Genomic DNA, 21,882 nt, shown 5'->3' on the forward strand with positions numbered 1-21,882 from the left:
TTATTGTTTTGAGGTGATTTTTAGTGAATTTTTTGGTTAGATGTATATATTATGTGATACGTGCCTAATCTGATTGGAACTTGTGCTAAAGTACTGAGTTGGTTCTTTTATAAGTTGAACTATTATTTCATTTTTTTGCATACAAGGCTTATTGTTTGTTAAGATCCTTGTTTTAAAGATTGCTCTTAGCCATTTGGGAGTAGGTGCGAGAGCTGCTGGCATTTCCTAAGATTTGTTAAGGGCTAATCAGCGTAAAAAGGGTAGCAGAGGATAATATATCATTCATACTGATAAGAGAAATATAATCTCTTTAGAATGTTCTCTGTTTTCTCGTCCGTAACTACCTCTTTTTCTGCTTCCTCTAATTTCTTCTCTGTTCTTCATCGGTGACCACCATTTCTGTCATAAAAGTTTTTTTGGTCATACCATTATGCTATACAGAATGTTTCCCATTAAAAGTAAAAAGGGCCTTGATAGATTATTAGACAAGGCAACATGGGACTGCACCGGGATGCTTTTGGCTTTGCTTTCACTTCTTCCACTAGATTATACACTAGTTTTTTTTTTTTTTTTTAATGATGAAATCATAAACAGTTTCAAAGACCAGTTAAAAATCCTTGATTTTTGGTCACTGCCTCAAGATGCTGAAATATCTTCAATATTCATTCCCCACTGTTGATGAAAAGAATAGTACCCCAAAAAAAAAAAAAAAATAGAAGCAACCGCAACTATATTTTTCGGTGTTGTCACCATTTTGACACTTTCGCATTTCCATTCTCTCTGATACAGCTTTGTTGTGGTGAATGATAACATGTGTACCTCAAACCCATATATGATCATGGGGGGAATTTTGGCCCTTCATAAGACATTTACGAGAAAGCTTTGAGCCAATAAACGCTGCTACTTTGCAACCATGACATCAGCTCAGTTGATCTTAGGTTTTGGTCGTCCTGGCTTTAGCACAAAATATAGAACACCTAAAACAATCAAGATAGCAGGAATTGTTGTCACATCGAACTCTACATGTACTTTCCTCTCTTTTGTGCAATGAATTGGGTGAAGAAGATATATGGTTGTATTCACTTGATCAACAAACCTGCATAAGAAAGTGAAATTACCAGATCAGCCCCAAAACTTTAACTGCTTGCACACACACACACACACACACACAGAGAGTGAGTAAAGAACAAAAACTTCATCAGAACATGTTTAGCACAAGTGGAATTGGTCACTGTTTGTGCTCAAAAAACAATTAAAACATAGAGAGAAGGGTGCCAGAAGAGACACAAGCAGCAATCCTGGGTAGAACTTGCAATTATTAGCATCAATAGAAACAAAGAGCTAGCAAACCAAAAAGTCAGTCTACAAGGGTAGGGGTTCTTACTGTTTATAGAGGTGTAAACCCAAAATCCAAATCTCACAAACACACACTAGGGATTCTAATTTTCTACCAATGTGAGATAACAGTTCCTATATGCCACATTGACTTGAGGGGAAATGGGAGGAAAGAAAATGAAAAACTTCTAAGAGGCTTCTTAACTTTTGTGGCCAAGGCATTGGTTACCATACTTCTCCAAAACGCACAGTTCAACCTCTCTCTCTCTCTCTCCTGTAATTAGCTATTAAAATAAGAGAACAAGAAGTGGGTTCCTAATAATTTTCTTTCGCTCGTTCTTTTCAAGATCCCAAAGTTTCTTGAGGTTTCAGGTTTTGGACTAGAATCAATCTGAATTTCAACAGGCCATTTTAGTTCCATAAAATAAAACCGCCTCACCTATGGTCATTGCAGTTGAGTTCATAACAGTAACCCCCATGATAATGAATTAATTGAACCAAGTTCACAATTCAATGGAATGTCATAAAAATCAAAATCCTTCTGGAAGTCTCACATTTTTTTCATAAACATCATACCATCAAATTCAGGAAAACAGTTTGCTTTTAACAAATCAGAAGATATTACCACAAAATGGACCATCCTCCAATGTAATACCATAAACATCTAAATCACAGCGGGCCTCTGACATTTTTAGCTCAACAAATAAATCATCCCATCAAAAACACTTAGTTTGAAGAGATCAGAAGATATTACCACATATTTAGGCATCGAGCTGCAGTGGTAAATGATTACTGAATTATAAATGCCAAGTACACTGAGCAGTTAGATTGTACCAACAACCAATTCAATTAATTGAGAAAACAAAATCGATCCACATCCCCATCATCCAAATGCAAAAGACAGCCAAAAAGCTTGGAACTAATGGCTGGATACAACTGCTTATAATATTTGCTTTCTCTATTTTCATTTGCTTAATGTTGCTTAAAGAGATTTATAAGCTTCACCTCAGTTTTTCCCAGCATTTATATGTCAAAATTTCCATCCTTTTAAATATCATATTTTTCTCAACAAGTATTTTGCTCGTCTTTTTCAAAAACTAGAAGTCTTAAGAATTTAACTACACTACTTGAGGATTAATGTGTTTGCATGCAGATGCTCAAATTTAGGGGAAAAAAATGCATCAGTTGCAACTGCCCAAAAGCTCATCATCAGAAGCCTTACTTTTCTAACTGACAAAGTAATCTATGCAAAACAAAGATCTCAGTTCTGCATGACTATTTTGAAATTTAACCAAATAATAAGGACAGGAAATAATAAAGACTTTTAGCAAAAACAAACCCTTTGGTTGCTTCCTCTAAGGTATATAGCAGTCTCATGGCATCTACATAACGCAATTCTCCAGCAATAGTTGAAATCTGAAAAAAGAGAAATGCGTGTTAGCTTTTAAAGTAAACAGTTACTACCCATCATATAAGTATAACGTGGTATTAATTGAATTAATTAAATAAAATTAATCAAAGATGACAAGCAGTGCACTTACTCTCCTCCATAAGCTGACAACATAATTATATTTGTTCACTAGCTCACGCTCCTGAGACTGGAAGTGTTTAAAGGTTTTCTCAGCTGCTATTTGTTAAGTCTCCCATTGTAGAAACTGCATTTTTACCAAGTCAGGACTAAATACACTCTAAAAGCAATTCTTACTATAGCAATGTTTCGAGTATCAGATTTTGTTGACTTAAAAACCCGTCAAACTGCAGGAACATTTTCTTGTGGAAACAGTCATGCCCTAATATATGGTACAAAATATGATAAATAAGAGGTACCAAGCCCACAGCCATGGGTGTATTTTAAATCCAAGTCTAACATGATTAGGGGGATTATGAAAAGGCCACCTTCCTTGCATAATTTTGTGTTTGAGCATGTTATGAATCACATGGGCGCAAGCATGCTGTCCTTCTCAAATTATTTATTTGCAGAAAAGGATACTTGTACGCTCCCAGAGTAGAAGGTGAATAGCTGAATTGACCAGCTTTATTGACTCCTCAAGAGTTGTGATGATGTAGCTCCGAGCAATCGTATCTGATTGAAATTTTGAAATATGCCAGCCTTGAGAAGTAATGGAGAAAGGGTTGCATCCCACAGACCATACCCAATCCTGTCAAAACAGAAGCAACAAAGTTTGCCCAAATTATTTAGGGTCACCTTACTTCGCCGCATGCTATGGCCTCTTCATTGCAAATGTCAGCTTTATATGCACATAGGACTCACATGTTAAGTCAATGTGACATAATATGCGTTTAGTGACATAATATGGATTCAACAACCAAAGTGTATATGGGAATAAGGCAACTCAATTATTTATCATATATTGTAATTCACATATCTAGAACACCAAGTCAGGCATTTTTTCCCTTTTAAATGGGCGTGCTAGACCCTCACCGTATTGCAAGGCGGGGGTGGCAACACTGAAGAATAGCCCCCACCACAGTGGCAAGCTACTATTATGGGCCCTTCCCTTCAAGGGATTTTATATTAAGTGAACCAGAACACTCGCCAGTTATCAAATCCGAAACCGATAAGAGCAAATACTACAATTTTCTTTTCTTTACAAAAAAAAAATTTACAAAATTTCAAGTGAATCAGCAGGCTCTGATGTTATCAGATTGTAAACTGAAAACAGATACTACACTATATTCATTTTTGACCATTATCAGATAACACAATCTTAGTCAAAGTCAAAAGGCATGTTCACACATCATGTATCAGTTCCAGTGTTTGTTTCAAGTTCCAGAGGATAGAAACAGAAAGTAACTGACAACGACAAAGCAGACAAACCAAAATATGGCTGTACATGTGCATAGATGTCCTGCATCCATGCATGTGTGTTTGTGTGTGTGAGAGAGAGAGAGAGGGATTAAAATAAAATGCAAATTATAAGGGTGAACTTATAGAAAGAACTCGAAAGGTTTCATCTTCAAGATAAACGTGCAAGAACTTCCTCCACCAGGCCCCACGCATAAAAGGAGAACGGCAATTTCAGACCCTTACTTTTTCAAAAAAGGATTGGTAAGGTTGAATGTAAGCATCCTCATTACTTAATCATGGGTGAGAAAATTAGCAAACCTCGATTGCAGTTTCATGGGCATGACTGTAGACAAAATGAAGGGGTAGCAAACCAGCCAGATGTTCAGACACGGCAGCCAAAGCAGCTTTGATGGGCCTCCTGAATATAGGGAAAAAGGACAAAAACAAATAAATAAACAAAGACAAAAAATAATTGTGCATCTGTCAGGTTGTCTGCTGCATGATTCATCAAAGTTTGAAATGGTGAAGGAAAACACATGATGCATCAATATACAAATTGCTTTTGGGATTAACATAGTTCTGAACTCAATGCCATTTTAAAAGAATCATCTAATACACAAGAAAGAAACAATGCCGGAAAGCACCATCTTTAGCTTTTGCAATTATTTTGACCAAAAGCAACTTCATTTTTCTTTTATGAGATTACATGTACAAGTAGAATTAGAATTAAAAAACCTGCAACACATGCAACATAATTATTACATTCAATAGAAGAAACCAAACAAACAAATCAACAATCAGCATACAGCTAGAAATTCCAACACAAGCTTGACCAAACCCACAAACAGTGGAACTTGAATTTCAAACCTAAATGTTCTAGGGCCACCTCCTTGTCATGGCGACAAGGCCTCATTGCGACCATAAGAAACTTTATTTAGATATCTAATCAATAGGGGCATAACATCTAATGCTTGGTCATCCAATGTCCCAGTATATAACAGAACACATGGCATAACTTGGGATAGGAGTTCTGCAAATAACAAAAGAGCTGACTTAAAAAGACAATCCAATTTAGACAAACAGAGTTGACAGTCTAAAAGCAAGCTGATTGAAAAGATTACAACTTCCACCACTAACTTGCTGGCACATGTTTTTACATTTTACTAGTCAAATGGATTGATGCCTAAAACTCTTTGCATGCGTTTGGATGAAGGATTTCGAGAAAATTCATTATAAAAAGAATTTTAAAATTCTAAAATTAAATTACTTTGTTTGGATAAATAAAAATTAGAATTGCTAAAATTATTGAAATTTGAAACAGGGATTTTAGAAGGCTCAAATTTTCTTTTTAAATTCTACCTCAACGTGTGAAATTTGTGAAATTCATTGGTTTTTTTACTAAGATGTCAGCATTTCTTATCTTTCTTCTTTTACGTAATTTTTATTTTATTTAATTCTAACTACAAAAACTCAATTTTTTACTTTTTTAATGTTATTGGTAATATTTATACATTTTTACAAATATAATGACACCCATATTGCATATTGCTTTGATATTTTTCTTCTGTTATCTCGAATATCATTATTTCTCAATCATAATTAATTTTTATCTCATCAAATTCCAATATTCAAAATTTCTTTCTAAAAATATTTAAACAATGCAATTAAAAATGTTAGTATATTGAATTGATGCATTTTAAAAATTTCAAAATTCCTCATCCAAACACATTTAGATGAAGGACATTTAAGCAACTGAAATAGCACCAAATGAGTAGCAAGACAAACAATGCCAACTCTGCTGGAATAAACTCATCACTCTTTGAGCCAGCATAGGCATTCTTTTTGAGAAATAATGCATGATACAGAATAGCTAAAGTATGAAACCCCTTCCTTTATTTATTTCTTTAAAGGAATGATGCAAACGCAAACCTTAAATCCCACAAAAGTGATTTTCCATTGCACTGCAGATGGCTTTCCCAAGATGATGACTCTGATTGGACAATAATAACCATATCAGAGAGCGACTTGGCCTGATAATGTTTGTCCACTAATAACGGATCAGTATGAATAAACCAAAAGATTGGAACTTCCAGAGTGGACCGGCTATGAGCATGTGATCCTGCATTATTTAAGAATCAAGTGAGATGTTAAATTCAAAAGGCAAATGAAACGACCAATAATTTAGCTTGGCTCCTACATGCAACAAATTGGCACATGCAATGTCACGAGTTCACCTAAAATACAGCCTCAATCCATATACTGAATGTCTACATTTGAATTGGCACACAATTTTAGCAAGAAAATGTTGATGTTTTAATAATATTGATGTTCAATGGGTTTAAATTCCAAAAACATTAAAATAATCACCGGAACTAATTTGGAATCAGAAAAATTAAAAGAGTTTGAAATGTTAAAAAACGGAGTAGGGACAGTTGTAAAATGTTGCAAAATGGAGAGTTAAACAATCAATTTGGAAGAAAGGGAGTAATAGAGTTTTTATCCATGCATGTGAAATCATGGAACAAATATTTTGAGTGGTGAGTGGTAATATAAACAAAATGAACATATGTTGTGTAAAGAAGTAAATAGGGCTCCTTCAGTGCATTTAAGAGGAAAACTAGAACTGTACTGGCCAATTGACACTACAGTAGGGAAACTCAAACCAAAGAACTTTCGGAATACCTAGAACCGCCACATTCAGAAGAAAATAAAAGATTTGTTTCAACCTTTCTTTTTCCTTTCCTAGAAGAAACAATCAGTCAGAAAGAGGCTATATTTGGATTTGAATACGAACAAAAGATATTAATGTTATTAAGATCAGGAGTTTTGGGTTTTGTTGTGGGTAGTCATCAAAATGAAAGCTACAAAATCAAACGGATTTTATTCCCCCAGTGAGCAACTAGAAGACAGTATATGACCTTTGAGAGATCCATGATTGTTCAGCCTCTGCAACTGATATTGGAGAATTGAAGAATCAAGATAGGAACGTATGGTTTTCCTGTATGTTCCATTAACGAGCAAAAGTGGGACAGCTGCTGCTCGTCGTGCCACAGAAAATGCCATTGCCAAAGCAGGATCTTCTGAAAATGATAACCTATAATTCTTATAAATTAGTACGGCTAGGAACCAAATAAAACTTACAAGCCAATGAACTAATAATTAGGAGAGAAACGAATAAACAGTTTCAACAACAATTGCTATGGCAACAAATGAAGCATAGGATTTCTACAAAAAAAAGCATCTCATGCAGACCTTAAGATATAGAATAAGACAAACAGCATTGCCACGTTGGTTAGTGAAAGGATTGAGGCTGATGATTTGACCGGAGATCTTAAAACTTAAGCTGTAGACACTCATTCAGAATGCATGGATGCTGATCAAGGGATTAAACTATTTAAGATTTTATTTTGTTATTTTGTTGTAATAGCATTGAAGGTTATTTTAGTTTTCTGTTTATTGAGTTTAAGCTCAAGGGAATTATTGCAATTTTAGAATTTGATAGAAATTTCAGATTGTCTCTAGAATCTTATTTTGAGTTTTCCTTGTCAAATTAGGTTTTCTTTTAAGTTTAGTTTGTTAGTTTTCTATTTGTAATCTAAGTATTTTTTAAGTCCTACTTGGAAAAAGAGCTGTAATTCTTTTAGATTGGAGCTAGAGTTGGCAATTGGGTGGGTTCTAGTTACTTTTGAGTCCAGGTTCACTTCATGTTTGGGTCGTCTCAGATTCATGCCATCATGAACCATGTCATAGTTGAGCCATTTTAAGTTCAAGTCAACTTCAATTCGGACAATTTTGAATTTGAACCATTACGGATTCGAACTATTTCCAGTTCAATCCATCTCAGATTCAGGTGGATTCGGGTCACGTTGGGACATAGATAAGTTATCGGCATTTTTGTAAATTCGAATACAATAAATAATTTTGTTTTCTTCCTACTTGATGTCAAGCCAAAATCGTTGATTAATTTAATAAATTTAAAATGAAATTGTGATATAAAAAGATTAATAAATATTTGTGTAATATAAATGGTACAGTAGCTTTATCTATATGCTCATAATTAGTATTTCTTTTTGTGCATTTTGTTGTTATCGTTTTAGGTATTATTATTTTTTATAGAATACCAATTTCAATTTTTCAAAAATTTCTTCCAATTTATAGTTATTTAATTGATCAATTAGATTTATAAGATTTATAAAAAGAAACTCATATGCTAGTTAGAAGAAATTCTAGAAATTAAACTGATTGTATTTAAACTTAAAACTAATTGTGTTGATATAATAATATAATAATATAAATAATATTCATTTTCATTAAGGATTTGTTCATTAACTTATTTTAGACAAAGTCATTTATTTGCAGATCAGAGCATTGAGGATTATAAATTCAGATTTTTACAAGTTTCAAGTCGGATTGGTCTTGAGTTCAGGTTGCTTTGGGTACGGGTCACTTCAAATTTAAATTGATCCAAGTTCAGACTGTTTTGGGTACAGGTGGATTATTTCAGGTTCAGGCTTTTTAGGTTTAGTTATTTCCGAGTTTGGATCTTTAATAGTCAATCCGGATTGGACAGGGTTCAATTTCAAGTCACTTTGGGTATGCTTTTAGGTTTGGTCAAATTTTGCCACCTCTAGTAGGTGCCTATATAAATATCAATGTAATCTTTCTTTTAGAACACAATTTAGTATTGGAGATTTTTCAGCATTGTAACAATTGTGGTTGTGTTATCCAATCAACCTTAGGTGTGTCTCCTAAAGAACCCTACAAGTGAAGCTTAGGGGTCTTTTTTTATTTAATTTTCCCTATCTTCCTCTAGAATTTAGAATAATTTATATCAGAAAATTATCATAAGTCCTAGCCCTCAAAGCTGTCTTAAATCACTCTCCTTTTGTCTTTATAACAAAAATAAATACCCAACAATGTAAATAGATTCCAAAAAAAGAACAGAAGATCCAAAAACTATAACTTGAATCCCCCTTGTAAACACCTGTCTTTTTCAGAAACCCACACTTGTACATCTTTTTTTTTTTAAGTAATTAGTAATTGCAATTCTAAAAGTTCTTTTATGTTTTATCATCATCGCAAAAACCCTCATCAATGCTTATTTTCAAGACTACATCCTTTCATCAATACTGAACTCCATTTTTTAATTCATTTTCTACAAAAAAAAAAAAAAAACTCTCAATCTAATTTCAAATTTACTTCCACTACATATCCTACAAATATAAAAGAAACTATGGACTATAGATACAAAATAAACAACCATATTTATCCGGTGTCACCATTCAAAGCAAAATTTTATAATGGGAAACAAAAAAGAACAAAAAACAAAAAGAAAAAACAAAGAATAGTTCAGAATGCGTACACGTGCTGACTAAACATTACATTCTGTGAAGGTATCGACAAAGAGGAAAGCCCATCCTGGAGAACCTTTAGGTCCACTGGCAATTGTTTAATATGTCTAACTTTCTGTATCAGTGAGAAATTAGAAAATACAATTTAGTATTTTGATAAATAATCCTTGGAAAATTTTCAGATGTATCATACCTCCTGCGTGATGAAAAACAATTGATACGATAACTTCTCATAATAATGGAAAGCACCATCAGCAACTGAAGGAGATATTATGTGTCTCACAGATCCCCATAGGGTCGCACCAAGGTGTGCAAGGAAAATATCCCGAGCAACTGTGTAGTTTTGGAATTCCTGCACAGAAACAACTCAGTTCCAAAGAAATGCAATTTTCTGGTTTCAAGACAACAATAGCTTGAATAAGAGTGTAGTTACTATAGATGATCCCCAAAAGTCCTAAAGAAAATGTTATGCTGATATTTTTCATGGAAATAAAGGATACCTCATGAGTATCACTGAACAAATTCCAGTTCTCCATCCGTTTTAAAGCATCTATAGCCTTCGTCCGGTGGCTCTCATCGTACTCTTCACCTTCAAATGACTGAAGCTCTTCTTTTAAATCCCGCATTCTCTCATCAAGCTCTGAAATCATAAATCTTCGTAGTGAATAAACTTACCAGATATTTCATATTAGAAACTTGCAGAGTATAAAATTGCATAGCACCATAACTCTTACAGAAAAAATATTAGAATTAAAAGTAAATTGAATTTTTATAAAGCCATTATCTTAGACAGCCCAGCCCAACAAAATAAAGAAACTAATTAATAAAACAAGTATGTAATGAGAAACATTTAGGCAGTTAAATCTCAAGGAATGACTTTACCTACAGATTATATATTGTTCCATTGAAACTAAAACAAGTGATTCAAAAGTAAAGATTTCATTGCAAAAACATGAGACAACAATAAATCTTCATTGTAAATAGACTTGATAAGAATGGTCTGCCTTAACACCAACCATCTACGCTAATATCCTATGTTGTTTTGACTATTCGTGATCCTTAAAGCACCTCTGTTAGATACATATTCAACACCTCAAAGTGAACAGTAGTACAATGTATGACCCTCCAAATTAAAGGAAAACATAGTATAATATCCCCAGTCCAAGCAACATACTTCATGAATCCCCTGGCAACTTTCCCAAAAAGAGGAAGCAGAAACAAGAAAAAAAGCAATGAAGGTAGAAATAGCTCGAAACATACCATCACATAGAGAGAGCTTAACTTTCCTTCCTTTACAATGCTTGAAAGCAAAAAGCTCATAGATATCAATCTCCGCTAGAAGAATATCAATTGCCTGATGATCTTTCTGCAATATTAAATCCAGAGTCAATTAAAGAAGAAAAGTGCAGAAATCTAATAGAGAAAAAACCTTCAATTGCATATTAACAATGAGCCTCCAAAACAGTAGAGAAATTAGTTATCAGTTTAAGCTTATTTGTTAGAAGTATATGCTCCATTTAGGGATGAACAACACATCGAGGGACAAACACAAGACAATCCAAAGAAAGCCAAGAGACTGTTTCAAGGGGATGTCAATGGCTAAAACCTTATGAATATACTAATAAACCAATGACTGCCAAAGTCACAGAAAGGTACCTGAGACACAACATTCAAGTGCTTTAACATCATAAAATCATATAAATCATGACTTTTTTGGTCATACACTTTACATTTACATAAAACTAGTGGGAAATGTGAAAGAGAAAGTTCTGTTTGTGGTACCAAAATGGTTATATTAATCAAAATTTAATGTCATATAATTTAGGAAGAGAAGCAGAAGATATCAAAAAAGTACTACTTTACAGGGAAATGTGAGAAATTTCGATATTTGATGAGGAAAGGCCAAGCTGGGAACAGATGAACCCTTCCATAAGTATGTATATTTATATGAAATGTGTTCTGCATAAATAAATTAATATAAAAACACAGACACACTCAACTTCCGGCACTTTGAATCCTTATTGAAGCATGGCACTGATAAATGGAACCCTTCAGATGGCAACTTTTAAATGACAAGATAAGAACCATATATAAATTCCATTATAAAAATAGAGAAACACTCTCCTCAATTCAAATCCTACCATGATTTTGTGATGCATATAAAGCAACAATTGCCACTGTTTGTGCGAAAATGTGTATAATTAGTATCAATGTATTCACATGACCATGTAGAGCAAACATACATCACCAAATACAGCAAACTTTTCCTGAATTGCATCTTGCAAGCGATCTTCAGCTTCATCTTCAGAAATTTCTACTTGCCACAATGAAAACAAAAGTAAGTGCAGATAGGGGCAATCAAAAGTACTAAGTGACAGTTGAACAGATGACCTTATAAATATTTTACAAATACCAAATTAATTAAGCAGTTATCATTAAGAAAGAAAGCATAATAAGAATCAAAGAAATTATACAATGTTTACAAGAAAGAATTCAATATCAAAATGGCCATACTAACAACAAAATATCAAAGACAAATTTCTAAGAATTTACTGACGAAAGTTGATAACAACCAAGCATTAGTTTCATTTACATCCGGGAACATCACCAAGTGAATGTTTCAAACATAAATTAATAAATAAATGAAAAGCTAAACAAAAGAAAAAAGAATGATAATAGCACCTTCAACAGCACCTATGGTCTTTCCCACATTTGGCAAACTTAATTCTGTTCGCACACCTTCTCCACCAACCGCAGGTCCCCAGGAAAAAGGTCCAGCACTCAAATCAATAAAAGCCCACCTGACACAGCAATAGTAATAATAATAATACACACATACACATTATTACAACAGTCCAATCTGTACATGTTTTTCCGTGTATTAAACATGTAAGAGAGAGAGAGGAAGTGGGTGAGAGATATTTTGAACCTGTCCTTTCCAATCCATGTATCTGTTAGACATTCTGCATGGTGATCATTGAAGTCCCCAGACTTTAATTTCCTTTCAAGAAGAAGCTTCATATCTTCATTCTTCCCATTTAATAACTTGTGTTGTTTATGTTATAGATATATTTAAAAAAAAAAAAAGGAAAATGTTAAACAAAAGTTGCAGACTTGTCAAAGTCTAATGATTCTTGATTGTGCATCAAATAGAAAAGATGTGAAAAACAAGACCAAGTACCTGTAAAACTTTGTTCTGAATTATTTCAGCAGTGTCCTTTCCTTGATACAACTTCTCAACATTCATCAGTGCATCTAAGCAAATATTGTGCCATTCCACCTAAAAATTTATCAACCATAATTAAAAATAAAAACCTTAATTGAAATAGTTGTGGCTCCAAGACGCTTCTTTGTGAGCAACAAAATGATATACCACACGTGATAGTTTACTCTTAACAAAAGAAAACCAAGAATTGAAATTTCATGCATCCTTTTGATATTAGCTGTCAATATTCAGATATCCACACTGAAAATTCACTATTACAAGTTTACAAAAAAGTAATCTCAAATTACCAGGTTAAAGTCGAAGGAATGAAGATACATGTCATTGTCATAACAAGAAATCCAAAAGAATATAATAAAATGAATTGGGGAAGTAGGATTAGTTAAAATGATGGGATCAGTAGTGCCAGTTTACAAACAATATACTCAGATTACCAGATCAAAGTCAAACAAATGAAGCAAACAGATTGCATTAGGAAAAGGGACAGACCGTGTCAGTTTCCTCTGTAACTGTCCATGCAAACTTTGCCATTGGATGCTTTCCATACAACGGTTTCTTAATATTATCAAGAGCTACAAATTATTCAACATATTAATTCCCAGAAAGAAAAATGGGAGAGAATCCCAACAACTGCAAAAAAAAAAAAAAAATGAAAACAAGAAGCACACAATTTCATACCAAGAACACTTCCTGGAACACTCCCTGACTGAAGGATTTTACTTTGCAGACTCTTATCCTGATAAATAAAAATTGAATTAAAGCAGGTTTTCAAGTATGAATGTACCAGGGAAAATGATAACAGGGAAGCAAATATTCTACTACAAAATTTACCAAGACAGAAAAGGAATTAACAAGTACAAAATGATGATAAATGATGATAAACTTTATTTTACAACAAAACTGAAAAATGATACTTAATGGACAAAGAGAACAGAAACTGGAACATATAAGCAACAAAGAAACCCTCAAGTACCTCTTTCAGAAAAGTAATTTCTGACTCGCTTATACCTCTCCTGCCAATTAATTTTTTAAAAGCAAAGACTTTAAGAAAGAAACAGAAAACAAATAAATAGCTGAAGAATTCATCTATTATGAAATAGATATAAAAATAAGTTTAACTACCAGGAGTAACTGATCCATATACCAAATAAATAAACAAGAAGCTAGATAAATATGGTAGGTAGAGGAAGATCCTGAACTTTTGTCACCAACTAAATGGTGGTTTAGCCTTTTGCAATAATGACTGGTGGTTTAACCTTGAGACTAGAACATGTTAATAGCGTATCAGTTCATAGAATATTGCTTTGCCATTTGAACTTGGAAGTACAAAATTATATTTGCAAAGACTGAGAAATAATGTACATTTTTCTCAAGATTTAGAGGCTATGGTATGGAAAGACCATTATTAGTGCGTTCTGCATTTTTGTTGATGGAAATCTAATATACGTTTGAACTCAGAAAAGATCTTTGTTACAGTTATGGCATATATAGCACTATAGCTCACTCACCCCTTCTGCAGGTTACACATGCTACTCCAAACACAATTTGTCCAAATACAGATAACTGAAAACATGTTTTTCTGTGCATACATAAAGGGAAGTCAAAGGGTGAGGAGGATTCAAACCTTGGACTCTATCCTCTTAAGGGGGGTTACATCTGCAGGCCAAGCCTAAATCATTATAGAAACCATATGGTTGAGCCACCAAAATGAAATTTTATAATTTAAGTCATAGTTCTTTCCTCTGTTACATGGACTCATCATTTTTTGGTGCCATACCCGTGTTGACATGACACAGCACAGATATGTGTTGACTCAGCAGTGAAACTTTTGGATGTTACTCCCATGAGCCAATTCAAACAACAAAGGAAGAAAACGAAGATCAGAGAAGACAGAGGAAAATAGCTGATCAGTTGCTTCAAATTGAGATCAAATGGAGAATTCTTACTACAACCACTTTCGTGCACAAATCTAATCCTCAAATCAAACATGAAATTAACCCTAGATAACAACATGAAAGAGAGAGGGCAAGGAAGAGTTGTGAGGAAACATAAAGAGCGAATAAGAGAATGACGAAAATGGAAAATACAGAATAGAGAATGGCATAAAGCGTGAGAAGGAACTGAAAAGGTTACAAGAAGATAAAAAATGACAATATCTGGCCCAGTAAATCATGTGATACTTTTCCAACAACAACACATATTGAAGCCTATATAATATTATTGTCTTTGTTATATGCCCATATAAAATAAACAAACAAAGGAATAGAAGATCTAAGCTCCTTTGGTTTTGGGTCAGCATTTGCCCAATTACTATTCAATTTTCTTATATTGGGCCAATATAAATGCCTCAAAGGTTTATGTAGACTTATATAGCCAATTTAGAAGTACCTTTCTGTTCCCTATAATTTTAAAAAAGTATCCGTGCACCCATATCCTATTTTCAGAAACTTTTTCAGCCAAATCCTTGAGTCCAAAATTTAAGAAATGATGATTCATACATGCCATGGCTTGTAAATCATGTAACATATTGGTGACAAGTGAAAAATGCATTTTTAACTGTCTACAAAATTAGTTTCTAATCAGAGAAACAGATGAAAAGGAAAGAGGGGGAAAAACCTAATTGTGATTGTATTAACCAATTCAGCCAGCAATAATATAGTCCCACTCAAAGTCAAAGGTTCAAGGAGATTGCAACTCCAATTAGTGCAATAGACATGCACGTGCCATGCAGCGAGAGTGAGAAAGGAAGTAAAATACAAAATGGCAATTCCTACATCAGAACTTCCACAACATGAATTTTGTGCAAAACCAACTTCAAATGAATTTTAGTCCTAAATGAAGGGATCGCATTGAGCAATTGATCCATCCTTCAGAACCAAAATGGATTTGCCAGGTTACCAACGGTTATATGTTAAACAGATGCTTCGGTCTTAGTCAACAAATCTAGATTTAAATAGGAGTGCACCAGATATTCCACTCAGTTTTATATAGCCTGCTGAAATATCAAATAACCTTAGATTATGTTGGAAGGAAAAAGAACAGAAATTTACCTCAGTTAATTGGTATGAACCAAGAAATGTTAAGAGCAATAGCTGAAACTAAAGGCAGAAGATCGAAGGGCTAGATCATATGGATGTTTTTACAATTTTGGCTTTGTTTGTCCTAAAAACATAGGGAAAAAATATAAGAATATTGTCTTACTAAAATACGCACCGGTAGCCATATTTAGATCTTTTCAAATCACGAGAGGGATTCAAAATGAAGATGTTATATGCATCTTCAAGCTGAAGATATTCAACAAGGCTAGTGACAAGAACATCCATCATGTCCACATCTACTTGCCAAAGAGAATCAGTGCCATCCCTGTCAGCAATGAGCCATAATTTACTGAATGAAGCTAAAGACATGTAATTCAGATTACTAAACCTAAGCCAACAAAGTGAGAAAAATATTCAATAAGAAACTCTAACAGTCTATAGAAAACAGTCTGCACAAGGAGACTATGTTCTTAACCAGCTAGAACATCTAATTATTGAAAGTTTTCATCAAAACATTTGACCATTGAATGTTTTCCTCATCTCACAAGATTTGAAAAATACAAAGTTCAAAAATATGCTAATAAAGAAAAGAAGGATCCTAACTTGAATATGCCACAATATGTAGAATAGAGTACTGGACTAGAAACCAAATGATGCAACAAAACAAATGAGTAGCAATGATAGATCCCCACCTATAAGTGTACAAATGTATCAAGAAAGCAATAATCTACATTTTTTTATTTTCTCAATTGAATTATATTATAGTCTACCAGAAGGGTATTGCCCATAGGACTTTAGAGATGTTTGAAAAAACCATGAAGTACCTATTTCCTGATCAATTTCAGTGGTTGTCATGTGAAAATTAGATTTTTCATAGTTAAAAAAAATAAGGAATATATAAGTCATATTTGAGCCCACATGTAGAGTGACAACCACCCCCACACAATTTAAAAATATATATATGTTATTTTTCACCCATAAACAACCAAGTAAAAGAGAATTTGGGTTAGGACTTGCTTCACCTGTCACCAGATACATCATCTCTACGTGCGAAAACATTGATGGCACGCTCAAAGACAGAAGTAACCTTTTCACCCATTTGAATGGCATGGACAGAGAAACTGCAGAGAATTCATCAATACATTACAATAATATGAAAATCTTAATCTAAGAGTTGGTAGGAAAGAAATCATGCAAACAGGTGTATAAATCAACAAGAAGTTAATTCTAAAAAAAAAAACCACAAAGTATTACTTGTAATTTATATGACTGATGATGGGAAGATGGTGATGTTGCATTTTATCTATACTAATTTTGTAAAAAGGGGTGAGAAGTTCTCCAATTTGTGGAACTCGTGTATGTGCAAAGATGTGATCTATTTTGGTGAACCATCGCTCAAGTTCTTCCCGATGAAGCTTGAACTCTACTTACAAACAAAAAAACAAAAGTGATCAAGGAAATGAAATATCAGAATTACAAGCATTATTAAAGTGAAAGAAGAAAAAGAAAGTAGTAAGTGAAGTAAAAAAGTGATACCATGGTTCCCCTTTCCTTCAAATCCTATGAAAATGAAATTGACAGGAACCGGAAGGTACATAGAATCTACTTCCATAAGGTTTAGGTAATTTGCAATGTTACCTGAAAAAAGTAAGAGAGACAGATGGTGAACTGAAATGCAATTCCTGAAATTGAAAAGTGAGAGCATATTCAAAACCAAATTAACACACACTTTGTTCAATTACCTGCCTTGGTGTAGTTGTAAACGCCCATTTTAGGACTGCTGGTTTCTAAATCATCGAAATCTGAAAAAGATTATTGAAAAAATTTAAAGAAACAACAACAAAAAGAAGAAAAAATGTAGAAAAGAAAAAAAAAAAACCTATATATATATATATTCATGGGTACCTCCACGTATAACAGCCTCACTCCAAAACCTACTCTTTTCCTTAAGATTGAACAAAGAAAAAACCGAAGAGGAAGAAGACTTCCCACTCTTACGACCTCCAACTGTGGCGTTTGCTATCAACTGATTATTACCATTCCCAAATCAGTACACAAATAACAGAATCTTAAAACAAAGAAAGAAACCCTTTCAGAAAGTAAAAAACAAAAAAAAAAAAAAAACTGAAATTACCAGTAACATCATACAAACAAGGAGCAGAGATCTGATTCCACCCATCTTGATTTCCACTCGGAATCTCACTCTCAGACCACGATGCACCGCCTGCGCTGCCCCTCCCTTTTTGCCCTTTTTTTTCCTTTTACAAATTTTATTGTTGACACTAACCTAGGAAAGAAGATGCGAAAGATGACATATGGACATGTCAAATGTGCTCGGGTACCCCCTTTTTTTTTTTTTTAATTCCTATTTCAATAATTTTGTTTCATTTTCTTTCAACTATGAATTTAGTATAACAAACTCAATTTATAAAATTACGTAAAATCAAAATAAAGTGACAATAATCTAAATCTATATTTATAGTCCATCTGTCTATAATATATAAAAAAAATTAATTTGGAAAACTTTCCTACTCATTATATTTTTAAATTATTATTTAAATCTTTTATATTATAAATATTAATGAAATTGATTCATTTTATAAAGTAATAATTTTAATTTACAAGATTTTTATTAAATGAATTATTTGATTAATTAGATTTATCAATTCATAAGTAAAAATTCTAATTTAATGTGATTTTTAGGCAAGTTAATGCAACTTTTGGGTACTTATATTCAACTATATGTTCAATGAATTATAATTATTATTTAAAATAAATAAAGGCTTAAGGGTCAAGAAGACCCTAAAACAAAAATTATTTATCAGTTAAGTTCTTAATGTTTTATAACATTCAATTAAGTTCTTTATTTTCAATTTTAATCAATTAAACCCAAATTAGATGAAAAGTGGTTAAGTGACTATTGAACCCGTTACTATCGTTACAAATAACCTACATGGATTTTAAATGCAAACATGGCACATAACATGGAAAAAAAAAAGTCTAACGTGGCAATAATGGTAGAAGAGTTTGATACAAGTGACGTAAAAATCATCCCCTAAAAATCAACTCTTAAACCTTTGCAAACCCTAAATATTTGAAATCCTTAAAAATCAATCTCAAAATTTTGAATTTGAAAATAAAAGTTCCCAAATCAATTACTAAAAACAAAATCAAGCACTAAAAGCAAAAATTCCCAAATAGCAAAAATGAGTCTGGGCTTTTTGAAAGTTCCCAAATCGTAAAATTCTTTTCGAAGAATCTTGGTAACTATGAATGGAAAAAAGTTTTGCTCAAAGAACTTGAAAATTGTAATCGATCTCTTAGGTAGTAAAACCTAGCTAAAACCCACTTTGATTTCATTTATTCCGATGAAAAATTTTGGGAAAAATTTTATGCTGATTATTGTTTTTTTCTTTTATTTGTGAATAGGTGGAGTTTGCTTCATTGAAAGGCGATGACAAAAACCAAATAAAGGTAACAAAAGATGGGTTTGATCCAATTAATCTAGCAAGTAAGCTAAAAAATAGTGAGTGTGAGTGCTGTAAATGGCGAAAAGAAGGATAAGAAGAAAGATGAGGTGCAGCCAATGGCGTCTATATGGCCATATAGTCAGCCTTTATATATGCATTAAGAGTTGCCATCATATGGATATACCCAGCACCATGACCCTTAGTCTATTATGTAAGAGACTGGGATTTTACAAGGGACAACAAAATAGAGATACAACTAAGCTTGAGAAATCTTAACATTTTTTTTATTTTTAAATGAAAAGAGGCCACATATGCATTTATGGGAGGGAAATATCCCGCCTGCCACGTCAAACTTTTTTTATCCATGTCACGTGCCATGTTTGCACTTAAAATCCACATAGATTATCTGTAATGGTAGTAAGGGGTTCATCAGTCATTTAATCACTTTCCATCAAATTTAGGTTTAATTGATCAAAAATTGAAGATAAAGGACTTAATTGATAAATGATTTTTTGTTTGAGTGCTTTTTTTTACATTTAAGCCATAAATAAAAAATATTCACTTTGTTACATATGATTTGATGCAAATCTTAGCATTTGGTTTTTAAGACCAATTAATTTTATATTATAAAAGTGTTCATGCGTTACTATAGGTAGATATGATAATTTGCGTACTTATAAAGTGTAAAACAATAAAAATTCATATTGTGTTTTGTATTTTTTATTTTTGTTAAACCCTCATATGTTTTTTGTTAAAATTTTAATATACGTCACTTTCATGTCTTTTTTCGTATAGTTTTCATGTTTTGTCACCATATCATGTTTTGAATTACTTGGTCTAATCGATGATCAATTAAAAAATAGATGAAAAAAAGAAAAAAAAAACAAATGGAAATGAAACGTGGATATCTTAATCCTTCTTTTCTCGTAGAACTAATTTAAAAATACCAAAAACAAACAAAAATTGTAAAAGTGAGAAAATGATAAACAAAAAAAGTAGAAAAAATGAGAAAAAAAAAGCTAACAAATGATGCTATATTGACATCTAATATTGAGTTTAAAATATAATTTCTTAAATTAAGATAAAAACCTTTATTAATATAATAATATATATCTATAAAACTAAATAAATAATAAAATATATAGTTTTTTATGCACATCAAAATTGTTTAGGACAAAAAATTATAAACAAGTTTGTTTAAAAGATTAAAAAAAAGGCAAAAAATATCAAATAAGATATCATGTTGAACTTACGTTAATATCAATTTTTTTAAAAATTATCAAATTAAAAAAGTAACTAAAAATATATTTTTAATAATGATATCAAATACGTCCAAAATAAAAAAATACTAAAACTATTTGAAAATATTTATCAAATAAAAAAGAAAAAATTTGTAAATAGAAAAAATAAAAAATAAAAGCGAAAAAAAAAATCAAATTACTTGTTATATGATATACTTTTTGTATCAAGTGAGTTATCAAAAAAATAAAATTTTAAAAAATATATAAAATATATAAAAATGAAAAAAAAAACTAAAAAACTAAAAAAACACATGACATGTCTTTCATATTAAGATGGTTTAACAAAAAGTAAAATATAAAAAAGATTAATTAATTTTTTTATAAAACATGATATCAAGTGTTTTAAACTAAAAAAATAAAAAAAATTATTTAAATATTAAATTAATAAAAATATAAAAAACCCATAGCACCAAATAAAAAAATGTAAAAAGATAAAAATAAAAGCGAATCCCACAAAAAATATAATTGAAAAAGTAAGCCGTACATTTAAAAAATTTATGAATTATAAAAGAAATTAAAAAAACGCAAAACAAAAAAGTGAATATCATAAAAAATTGTGGACTTTATTGAAAAAAAACATTAAATATAATATAAAAAGTAAAAACAAAAACAAACTAAAAAAAAAGTGAGCCAAAAAAAAAACAAAAGTAATGAATCCCACTAAAAATAAAAATTTTATAATAAAATATATAAAAATTTTTAAAAAGATAAAATATAAAAAAGGCAAAAAAATACCTAATAAAAAAATGATAATGGGTCTCTCCAGTTAAAAGTAGTCTAAAAAATAAAATTAATTTAATAATAAAAAATATAAACAAAATTTAAAAAAGTAAAATTTTAAAAATAACTAAAAAAACCTAAAGTATGTGTCCTACCTTAGTGTCCCACTTAAAAAATGAAATGGCCGAAGCGGGGCCAACATTACCTTTTCTAAACTAAAGCATTTATAGATTAGAAAAATACTAGTGCTCTACTATGAGTTTATAAAGTAAGCATTTGTATTACAAATTAAACATGGTATTAATAACATTGGTTATTGTAATATACTTAAAATTTTCTAATATAAAGTATAATAATCATGGAATATCTAATTATCAAAATTAGGTTGCAAAAAACAAAATAAAAAAGATGTCATAATGTATAGATCCATGAATTTATCACTAAACATAGATTATGGGAGTCGCCACTAATTTTTTTTGTTTAGGTATTGATCACTTGATCGAATCTATCCCATTTAAATAAGAGTTCCAAGATTAACATATGTATATTTAAATAGTAGATTCTGATCCACAAAACCAGGTTTTATGTTCGAAAGTATGATTACGTGTGAGAAAGGTTACAGCACCCTCACAATG

The 21,882-nt window shown here is 31.9% G+C and overlaps 1 protein-coding gene across 4 annotated transcripts; it reads right to left on the minus strand.

The window, feature by feature from the left end:
• Positions 1–535: 535 nt before the first annotated feature.
• On the minus strand, positions 536–18,045 carry LOC111286183 (uncharacterized). Of its 4 annotated transcripts, XM_022876010.2 has the most exons (25): positions 17,891–18,045; positions 17,662–17,782; positions 17,499–17,558; positions 17,293–17,394; positions 17,011–17,179; positions 16,779–16,877; positions 15,932–16,081; positions 13,692–13,731; positions 13,397–13,454; positions 13,208–13,290; positions 12,677–12,775; positions 12,425–12,540; positions 12,178–12,296; positions 11,739–11,809; positions 10,756–10,861; positions 9,996–10,135; positions 9,689–9,847; positions 9,507–9,610; positions 7,063–7,238; positions 6,074–6,263; positions 4,463–4,562; positions 3,326–3,494; positions 2,877–2,959; positions 2,675–2,751; positions 536–1,096 (listed from the first exon to the last, which is right to left on the minus strand). In XM_022876010.2, the coding sequence occupies exons 1-25, from the start codon at positions 17,933–17,935 to the stop codon at positions 925–927; spliced, it is 2,808 nt and encodes a 935-aa protein (XP_022731745.2). In that variant the 5' UTR covers positions 17,936–18,045; the 3' UTR covers positions 536–924. The 4 variants fall into 4 exon arrangements, with proteins under 4 accessions (XP_022731745.2, XP_089618365.1, XP_022731746.2 ...); XM_089762239.1 differs by lacking the exon at positions 17,011–17,179 and having other exon boundaries at positions 602–1,096; XM_022876011.2 differs by lacking the exon at positions 15,932–16,081 and having other exon boundaries at positions 602–1,096.
• Positions 18,046–21,882: the final 3,837 nt, after the last annotated feature.

Source organism: Durio zibethinus, chromosome 6 (genome assembly GCF_047325235.1).
Source record: "Durio zibethinus cultivar Kanyao isolate XHJ-2024 chromosome 6, ASM4732523v1, whole genome shotgun sequence".
NCBI lineage: Eukaryota > Viridiplantae > Streptophyta > Magnoliopsida > Malvales > Malvaceae > Durio > Durio zibethinus.

Coding starts and splice junctions, on each gene's coding strand:
- LOC111286183 (XM_022876010.2), bottom strand. CDS start 17,935: ATGGGTGGAATCAGATCTCTGCTCCTTGTTTGTATGATGTTACTG. Junction 10,136..10,755: donor TAAGCTCTCTCTATGTGATG/GTATGTTTCGAG, acceptor TTATGATTTCAG/AGCTTGATGAGAGAATGCGG. Junction 2,752..2,876: donor TTGTCAGCTTATGGAGGAGA/GTAAGTGCACTG, acceptor CTCTTTTTTCAG/ATTTCAACTATTGCTGGAGA.